The 10226-nt window shown below is 54.8% G+C and overlaps 1 protein-coding gene across 1 annotated transcript in view; it reads right to left on the bottom strand.

The window, feature by feature from the left end:
- Nucleotides 1-3161, bottom strand: part of LOC116359709 (protein eyes shut homolog) — a 181388-nt gene extending 178227 nt beyond the window's left edge. The window contains exon 1 of the mRNA XM_031813048.1: nucleotides 3148-3161. Coding sequence (XP_031668908.1) covers nucleotides 3148-3161 — 14 coding nt within the window. The remainder of the gene's footprint in view (nucleotides 1-3147) is intronic.
- Between the last annotated feature and the right edge of the window lie 7065 nt (nucleotides 3162-10226).

Below are 10226 nucleotides of genomic sequence, written 5' to 3' on the forward strand. Positions count from 1 at the left end.
AAAACACCCATAGGATGACCAAACACAACCCCCATAGGATGACCAAACACTTACCCCAAATGGCTAGAGAAGATGTTTTAATGTAGCACTCAAGTGAAGAGTGTGTATAATTGATATAAGTGATGTAGTATCCTAAGTCATTCTGTATTATGTGCCCTCCTGTCCATTTGAAATGTTACGGTTGTTTTCATATTGGCATTATTGATGGTAGAGAACACTGCCAATTCCTTTGATGTTTTCTCCATCTATCCTCCTATGACTTGATGCCTGTTTTTGCCATCTATCCTCCTATGACTTGATGCCTGTTTTCTCCATCTATCCTCCTTTCTCCATCTACTTGATGACTGTTTTCTCCATCTATCCTCCTATGACTTGATGCCTGTTTTTGCCATCTATCCTCCTATGACTTGATGCCTGTTTTCTCCATCTATCCTCCTATCATTTGATGCCTGTTTTCTCCATCTATCCTCCTATGATTTGATGCCTGTTTTCTCCATCTATCCTCCTATGACTTGATGCATGTTTTCTTCATCTATCCTCCTATGACTTTAGGCCCTAACAGGGAACAAACAGCCTGTCATTAAATGACAGCAGCTTTACAGGAAGCCCTTACTTCTGCACTTAGAATACATTATAAACCTTCCATCATCAGCTCCTTAAACCAACCACCACAACACTACAGCTCACTGCTACAGGGGACAACACTACAGCTCACTGCTACAGGGGACAACACTACAGCTCACTGCTATAGAGGACAACACTACAGCTCACTGCTATAGGGGACAACACTACAGCTCACTGCTATAGGGGACAACACTACAGCTCACTGCTATAGGGGACAACACTACAGATCACTGCTACAGGGGACAACACTACAGCTCACTGCTACAGGGGACAACACTACAGCTCACTGCTATAGGGGACAACACTACAGCTCACTGCTATAGAGGACAACACTACAGATCACTGCTATAGGGGACAACACTACAGCTCACTGCTATTAGGGGACAACACTACAGCTCACTGCTATAGGGGACAACACTACAGCTCACTGCTATAGAGGACAACACTACAGCTCACTGCTATAGGGGACAACACTACAGCTCACTGCTACAGGGGACAACACTACAGCTCACTGCTATAGGGGACAACACTACAGCTCACTGCTATAGAGGACAACACTACAGCTCACTGCTATAGGGGACAACACTACAGCTCACTGCTATTAGGGGACAACACTACAGCTCACTGCTATAGGGGACAACACTACAGCTCACTGCTACAGGGGACAACACTACAGCTCACTGCTACAGGGGACAACACTACAGCTCACTGCTATAGGGGACAACACTACAGCTCACTGCTATAGAGGACAACACTACAGCTCACTGCTATAGGGGACAACACTACAGCTCACTGCTATTAGGGGACAACACTACAGCTCACTGCTATAGGGGACAACACTACAGCTCACTGCTATAGGGGACAACACTACAGCTCACTGCTATAGGGGACAACACTACAGCTCACTGCTACAGGGGACAACACTACAGCTCACTGCTATAGAGGACAACACTACAGCTCACTGCTATAGAGGACAACACTACAGCTCACTGCTATAGGGGACAACACTACAGCTCACTGCTACAGGGGACAACACTACAGCTCACTGCTATAGGGGACAACACTACAGCTTCCTGCTATAGGGGACACCACTACAGCTCACTGCTATAGGGGACAACACTACAGATCACTGCTATAGGGGACAGCACTACAGCTCACTGCTATAGGGGACAACACTACAGATCACTGCTATAGGGGACAACACTACAGCTCACTGCTATAGGGGACAACACTACAGCTCACTGCTATAGGGGACAACACTACAGCTCACTGCTATAGGGGACACCACTACAACTCACTGCTACAGGGGACAACACTATAGCTCACTGCTATAGGGGACACCACTACAGCTCACTGCTATAGTGGACACCACTACAGCTCACTGCTATAGGGGACAACACTACAGCTCACTGCTATAGGGGACAACACTCTTAATGTACCCTATACAGACAGATCTCCATGTACAGTAGATGGATGGTTTGAGCAGCAGAGTAAATAGAGGAACAGCTTGTCTGGACTCTACTGACTATAAAGGGAGTGGGGGGCCATGTGGGATGCATCCAGGGTCTGCTTTCACCAGAGAGTCATTACAGGGGGGTGGACACACCTTAACTGAACTCCCAGAACTGCCAAGTCAGGGGATCGCTATGAGCAGTGCATGCTGGGTCGCCATGGGAGCAGGTATCATGACAGGAGACAAACTGGAGACAAACCATTTAGGACTTAAATTGGCCCTGGGACTTCTCTGCCCATCTGTCGGACTACAGCCTCCTACTACAAGCCCCAGGACTCCCATTAAAGACAGTGGAGGGAGAGAGAGAGGGAGAGGGTGAAGAGAGAGAGAGGGAGAGAGAGCAAGAGGGGGGTGAAGAGAGAGAGAGAGCAAGATGGGGGGTGAAGAGAGAGAGAGAGAGCAAGAGGGGGGGTGAAGAGAGAGAGAGAGAGCAAGAGAGAGAGAGAGAGAGATAGAGAGAAGGAGAAAGAGGAAGGGAGAGGGGTGGAGAGAGAGAAGGAGAAAGATGAAGAGAGAAGGGTGGAGAGAGAAGGAGAAAGATGAAGAGAGAAGGGTGGAGAGAGAAGGAGAAAGATGAAGAGAGAAGGGTGGAGAGAGAAGGAGAAAGATGAAGAGAGAAGGGTGGAGAGAGAGAAAGATAGAGCGAGAGAGAGAAGGCGAGAGGGGGGCTAGAGAGAGAGAGAGAGAGAGAGAGAGAGAGAGAGAGAGAGAGAGAGAGAGCTACCTCGAGAAGAAGAAGACTACCCCGTGGAGGAAAGGAAACCCAATCTAGAGTCATGATGTGTTCCTGCTGAATGCACTCTGCTGTCTTTAGTATGGCAGCTTAACTATGTCAAGGATGAAGAAAGGCCTGTTATATAAGACTGCTTCTGCATCCCAAATGATGCATTACACAGTGCACTTCACCCTGTAATGGTCAAAAGTAGTGTACTATGTAGGGAATAGGGTGCCGTTTGGGACGCAGCCTGAACCGCTTCGAAGAATAACCCCGCTAGGTTTAACATAGCTACCTCATGGGGCTCATTTTAAACTTGTTTTGTTCAAAAACAAATACTTCAGAGAGATAGGATGCGTTCCAAATGTTACCTTATTCCCTATATAGTGCACTACTTTCGACCCGGGCCCATAGGGCTTATAGTGCACTATACAGGGGATAGGGTTCCATTTGGGATACAGATAAACAAATGAGATAAAGACGGTGTTAGCTAGCTAGCTAAGGCTTCAATGATTCATTTAGTGATAGCTTAAATGACCAGGTAAGGTAAATATTAAAGTGAATATTGTCCTGGTACTGTAGGTACCAACCTGTTAACCTGGTCTTGGCAAATGCCTCCATTTTGGCAGGGTCTGGAGGCACACTCGTTGATGTCTTCCTCACAGTGTCGGCCAGAAAACCCAGGCTCACAGTCACAGCTGAAAACAAAGGCAATCATTAATATTGATCTCCTCTCTTGCATACAAAATAGAAAATCCATTTGTTTACTCATAGTGGCACGTGTGAGGAAGGAAAAAAGGATGAAATAACAGATCAATGAAGAGGACTTTATCTGATATTAATTACACATCGGATCTCGATTGATCGGGACCTTTTAGTTTGTGACTGTTGAACTAAACGTTAAACTAAGCTGTAAAGAAGGATTCACATAAACAGTCCTGTTAAAAGGGGAGACGGTTCCTCATTGAACTGACCTCATTTCCACTCCAAAGGGCATGTTATGAAGCTGCATTATTTTTGCATAGTGTTTATGGAAATAGGGCATGAGCCTTTGTTCATTTAACAGTTCATTTAACCATATCACAGGGTCATGCTTAGCATAGTGTAACAGCATCACACTATTCACACACATCTGAGGCCATAATAACAATATATTGCTGTGGTAAATACATGATATGTGCTTATAATGTACAGAGCACATAATGTAGTATATATATTATATTATAAACTGGGTGGTTCGATTATAAGCTGATTGGTTGACAGCCATGGTATATCAGACCGTATTCCACGGTTATGACAAAACACTTATTTGTCCTGCTCTAATTACATTGGTAAGCAGTTTAACATAGCAATAAGGCACCTCAGGGGTTTGTGATATATGGCCAATATACCACGGCTAAGGGCCGTGTCGAGGCACTCCACGTCGCGTCGTGCATAAAGAACAGCCCTTAGCCGTGGTATATTGGCCATATACCACACCCCCTCGGGCCTTATTGCTTAAATGTACAGAGACCGTACTATCAATATATTTATACTATGTTCAGAGGCGGTAAATATAATACGGTTGTGATAACTATATGATAGTGTTCATTCTACTTCCGGAGTCATCATAAGGGAACCATCTTAAGACTGTGGAGCTCACTATCTACTTGTCTCAATTTCACCATATTCGATAATTGTCACCTTGGAATTAATTGCACTCATTAGCATTAGCGCAATTAGTGCTAAATGGGAGCAGGTATTGTGGGTAATTGATCAAATCATCAATCATCTGGTATGTGTTTATAATCCATAATTCATATAACCTGACAGCAATTTTCATCTTTGTTTGTTTGAGTGAGTATCTCTGGGTTGAAAAATGAATGGAAGAGTACCAAATGCCACCCTGTTGCCTATATAGCGCACTACATTCGGTCGGATCCTATAGGGTTCGGAAACAGAGGGCCATTTGGTATGCAGACTGTATATAAGGTGCCTCGCGGTTCCCCTTTTACCTGTAGCTGTTGACCCGGTCAAGACAGTGGCCCTGGTTCTGGCATGGGCCTGAGATACACTCGTCGGTGTCAATTTCACAGCTCGTTCCCTGGAATCCTGAAAGATAGATGAGCTGGTCATGGATCAGTAAGCCTCACTACATCCTGAGAGGCCAGCTTGCGAGGCAGCGAACGTCAAGCTCCATGATAACAAAGGCCCTGGTGAATGGAAGGAGTGGAAGTAGAATGTCCATTTTAATGGAACTAGTAGCCCCTGTAGAATCTCTCATCTGCCAGCCCCTCAGCCCTCTCAGTTTCCCCTCTCAGAGGAGTGGACACGTCTAATAATACTGCAGCGGCACAGACAGATTGGAGGTCTGGGGGTTGGTGAGGGGATAGGGCTAGGGGTGGTGGGGAGAATTACGGAGAGTCTGGGGTGGTGCAGAGAGCTAGGGCGAGTCAGGGGTGGTGGGGAGAGTTAGGGAGAGTCGCGGGTGGAGGGGAGAGTTAGGGCGAGTCAGGGGTGGTGGGGAGAGTTAGGGAGAGTCGCGGGTGGAGGGGAGAGTTAGGGAGAGTCAGGGGTGGTGGGGAGAGTCAGGGGTGGTGGGGAGAGTCAGGGGTGGTGGGGAGAGTTAGGGAGAGTCAAGGGTGGTGGAGAGAGTTAGGGAGACTCAGGGGTGGTGGGGAGAGTTAGGGAGAGTCGGGGGTGGTGGGGAGAGTTAGGGAGAGTCGGGGGTGGTGGGGAGAGTTAGGGAGAGTCGGCGGTGGTGGGGAGAGTTAGGGAGAGTCAGGGGTGGTGGGGAGAGTCAGGAGTGGTGGGGAGAGGTAGGGGTGGTGGGAGAGTTAGGGAGAGTCAGGGAGAGTCAGGGGTGGTGGGGAGAGTTAGGGAGAGTCAGGGGTGCTGGGGAGAGTTAGGGAGAGTCAGGGGTGGTGGGGAGAGTTAGGGAGAGTCAGGGGTGGTGGGGAGAGTTAGGGAGAGTCAGGGGTGGTGGGGAGAGTTAGGGGCAGTGGGGAGAGTCAGGGGCGGTGGGGAGAGTCAGGGGTGGTGGGGAGAGTTAGGGGTGGTGGGGAGAGTCAGGGGTGGAGGGGAGAGTTGGGGTGGTGGGGAGAGTTGAGGGTGGTGAGGAGAGTTGGGGGTGGTGGGGAGAGTTGGGGGTGGTGGGGAGAGTTAGGGGCGGTGGGGAGAGTTAGGGGCGGTGGGGAGAGTTAGGGGTGGTGGGGAGAGTTAGGGGTGGTGGGGAGAGTCAGGGGTGGTGGGGAGAGTCATGGGTGGTGGGGAGAGTCAGGGGTGGTGGGGAGAGTTGGGGGTGGTGGGGAGAGTTGGGGGTGGTGGGGAGAGTCGGGGGTGGTGGGGAGAGTCGGGGGTGGTGGGGAGAATCAGGGGTGGAGGGGAGAGTTGGGGGTGGTGGGTAGAGTCAGGGGCGGTGGGGAGAGTTGCGGGTGGTGAGGAGAGTTAGGGAGAGTTGGGGGTGGAGGGGAGAGTTAGGGAGAGTTGGGGGGGAGGGGAGAGTTAGGGAGAGTTGGGGTGGTGGGGAGAGTCAGGGGTGGTGGGGAGAGTCAGGGGTGGTGGGGAGAGTCAGGGGTGGTGGGGAGAGTCAGGGGTGGAGGGGAGATTTGGGTTGGAGGGGAGAGTCAGGGGTGGTGGGGAGAGTCAGGGGTGGTGGGGAGAGTTAGGGAGAGTCAGGGGTGGTGGGGAGAGTTAGGGAGAGTCAGGGGTGGTGGGGAGAGTTAGGGAGAGTCGGGGGTGGAGGGGAGAGTTAGGGAGAGTTGGGGTGGAAGGGAGAGTTAGGGAGAGTTGGGGGTGGAGGGGAGAGTTAGGGAGAGTTGGGGGTGGAGGGGAGAGTCAGGGAGAGTTTGGGTTGGAGGGGAGAGTTAGGGAGAGTTGGGGGAGGAGGGGAGAGTTAGGGAGAGTTTGGGGGAGGAGGGGAGAGTTAGGGAGAGTCAGGGGTGGTGGGGAGAGTTAGGGAGAGTCAGGGGTGGTGGGGAGAGTTAGTTAGAGTTGGGGGGTGGAGGGGAGAGTTAGGGAGAGTTGGGGGTGCAGGGGAGAGTTAGGGAGAGTTGGGGTGGAAGGGAGAGTTAGGGAGAGTTGGGGGTGGAGAGGAGAGTTAGGGAGAGTCAGGGGTGGAGGGGAGAGTTAGGGAGAGTTGGGGGTGGAGGGGAGAGTCAGGGAGAGTTGGGTTGGAGGGGAGAGTCAGGGGTGGTGGGGAGAGTCAGGGGTGGTGGGGAGAGTTAGGGAGAGTCAGGGGTGGTGGGGAGAGTTAGGGAGAGTCAGGGGTGGTGGGGAGAGTTAGGGAGAGTCAGGGGTGGTGGGGAGAGTTAGGGAGAGTCGGGGGTGGTGGGGGAGAGTTAGGGAGAGTCGGGGTGGTGGGGAGAGTTAGGGAGAGTCAGGGGAGGTGAGGAGAGTCAGGGTGGTGGGGAGAGTAAGGGAGAGTTAGGAAGAGTCAGGGGTGGTGGGGAGAGTCAGGAGTGGTGGGGAGAGGTGGGGAGAGGCAGGGGTGGTGGAAGAGTTAGGGAGAGTCAGGGGTGGTGGGGAGAGTCAGGGGTGGTGGGGAGAGTTAGGGAGAGTCAGGAGTGGTGGGGAGAGGCAGGGGTGGTGGGAGAGTTAGGGAGAGTCAGGGGTGGTGGGGAGAGTCAGGGTGGTGGGGAGAGTCAGGGGTGGTGGGGAGAGTTAGGGAGAGTCAGGGGTGGTGGGGAGAGTTAGGGAGAGTCAGGGGTGGTGGGGAGAGTTAGGGAGAGTCAGGGGTGGTGGGGAGAGTTAGGCAGAGTCAGGGGTGGTGGGGAGAGTTAGGGAGAGTCAGGGGTGGTGGGGAGAGTTAGGGAGAGTCAGGGGTGGTGGGGAGTGTTAGGGAGAGTCAGGGGTGGTGGGGAGAGTTAGGGGTGGTCGGGAGAGTTATGGAGAGTTAGGGGTGGTGGGGAGAGTCAGGGGTGGTGGGGAGAGTCAGGGGTGGTGGGGAGAGTCAGGGGTGGAGGGGAGAGTTGGGGTGGTGGGGAGAGTTGGGGGTGGTGGGGAGAGTCGGGGGTGGTGGGGAGAGTCAGGGGTGGTGGGTAGAGTCAGGGGTGGAGGGGAGAGTTGGGGGTGGTGGGGAGAGTTGCGGGTGGTGGGTAGAGTCAGGGGTGGTGGGGAGAGTTGCGGGTGGTGAAGAGAGTTAGGGAGAGTTGGGGGTGGAGGGGAGAGTTAGGGAGAGTTGGGGTGGTGGGGAGAGTCAGGGGTGGTGGGGAGAGTCAGGGGTGGTGGGGAGAGTCAGGGGTGGAGGGGAGAGTAGGGGGTGGTGGGGAGAGTCAGGGGTGGTGGGTAGAGTCAGGGGTGGTGGGGAGAGTCAGGGGTGGTGGGGAGAGTCAGGGGTGGTGGGGAGAGTCAGGGGTGGTGGGGAGAGTCAGGGGTGGAGGGGAGAGTTGGGGGTGGTGGGGAGAGTTGCGGGAGGTGAGGAGAGTTAGGGAGAGTTGGGGGTGGAGGGGAGAGTTAGGGAGAGTTGGGGGGAGGGGAGAGGGGAGAGTTGGGGGTGGTGGGGAGAGTTGGGGGTGGTGGGTAGAGTTGGGGGTGGTGGGGAGAGTCAGGGGTGGTGGGGAGAGCTGCGGGTGGTGGGTAGAGTCAGGGGTGGTGGGGAGAGTCAGGGGTGGTGGGTAGAGTCAGGGGTGGTGGGGAGAGCTGCGGGTGGTGGGTAGAGTCAGGGGTGGTGGGGAGAGTCAGGGGTGGAGGGGAGAGTTGGGGGTGGTGGGAGAGTTGGGGGTGGTGGGGAGAGTTGGGGGTGGTGGGGAGAGTCGGGGGTGGTGGGGAGAGTCAGGGGTGGAGGGGAGAGTTGGGGGTGGTGGGGAGCGTTGGGGGTGGTGGGTAGAGTTGGGGGTGGTGGGGAGAGTCAGGGGTGGTGGGTACAGTCAGGGGTGGTGGGGAGAGCTGCGGGTGGTGGGTAGAGTCAGGGGTGGTGGGGAGAGTTGCGGGAGGTGAGGAGAGTTAGGGAGAGTTGGGGGGTGGAGGGGAGAGTTAGGGAGAGTTGGGGGGGAGGGGGGAGAGTCAGGGGTGGTGGGGAGAGTCAGGGGTGGTGGGGGGAGTCAGGGGTGGTGGGGAGAGTCAGGGGTGGAGGGGAGAGTCAGGGGTGGTGGGGAGAGTCCAGGGGTGGTGGGGAGAGTCAGGGGTGGAGGGGAGAGTCAGGGTGGTGGGGAGAGTCAGGGGTGGAGGGGAGAGTCGGGGGTGGAGGGGAGAGTCGGGGGTGGTGGGGAGAGTCAGGGGTGGTGGGGAGAGTCAGGGGTGGTGGGGAGAGTCAGGGTGGTGGGGAGAGTCAGGGGTGGAGGGGAGAGTCAGGGGTGGAGGGGAGAGTCAGGGGTGGTGGTGGGTAGAGTCAGGGGTGGTGGGGAGAGTTGCGGGTGGTGAGGAGAGTTAGGGAGAGTTGGGGGTGGAGGGGAGAGTTAGGGAGAGTTGGGGGAGGAGGGGAGAGTTAGGGAGAGTCAGCGGTGGTGGGTAGAGTCAGGGATGGTGGGGAGAGGTTAGGTAGAGTTGGGGGTGGAGGGGAGAGTTAGGGAGAGTTGGGGGTGGAGGGAGAGTCAGGGAGAGTTTTGGGTTGGAGGGGGAGAGTCAGGGGTGGTGGGGAGAGTCAGGGGTGGTGGGGAGAGTTAGGGAGAGTCAGGGGTGGTGGGGGAGAGTTAGGGAGAGTCAGGGGTGGTGGGGAGAGTTAGGGAGAGTCAGGGGTGGTGGGGAGAGTTAGGGAGAGTCGGGGGTGGTGGGGAGAGTTAGGGAGAGTCGGGGTGGTGGGGAGAGTTAGGGAGAGTCAGGGGTGGTGGGGAGAGTCAGGGGTGGTGGGGGAGAGTAAGGAGAGAGGTTAGGAAGAGTCAGGGGTGGTGGGGAGAGTCAGGAGTGGTGGGGAGAGGTGGGGAGAGGCAGGGGTGGTGGGGAGAGTTAGGGAGAGTCAGGGGTGGTGGGGAGAGTTAGGGAGAGTCAGGAGTGGTGGGGAGAGGTGGGGAGAGGCAGGGGTGGTGGAGAGGTTAGGGAGAGTCAGGGGTGGTGGGGAGAGTCAGGGGGTGGTGGGGAGAGTTAGGGAGAGTCAGGGGTGGTGGGGAGAGTTAGGGAGAGTCAGGGGTGGGTGGGGAGAGTTAGGGAGAGTCAGGGGTGGGTGGGGAGAGTTAGGGAGAGTCAGGGGTGGAGGGGAGAGTTAGGGAGAGTCAGGGGTGGTGGGGAGAGTTAGGCCAGAGTCAGGGGTGGTGGGGAGAGTTAGGGAGAGTCAGGGGTGGTGGGGAGAGTTAGGGAGAGTCAGGGGTGGTGGGGAGAGTAAGGGAGAGTTAGGGAGAGTCAGGGGTGGTGGGGAGAGTTAGGGATAGTCAGGGGTGGTGGGGAGAGTTAGGGGTGGTCGGGAGAGTTATGAGAGTTGGGGGTGGTGGGGAGAGTCAGGGGCGGTGGGGAGAGTTAGGGGCG

This window comes from Oncorhynchus kisutch, unplaced genomic scaffold (assembly GCF_002021735.2).
Source record: "Oncorhynchus kisutch isolate 150728-3 unplaced genomic scaffold, Okis_V2 Okis04b-Okis11a_hom, whole genome shotgun sequence".
NCBI classification, from domain to species: Eukaryota; Metazoa; Chordata; class Actinopteri; order Salmoniformes; family Salmonidae; genus Oncorhynchus; species Oncorhynchus kisutch.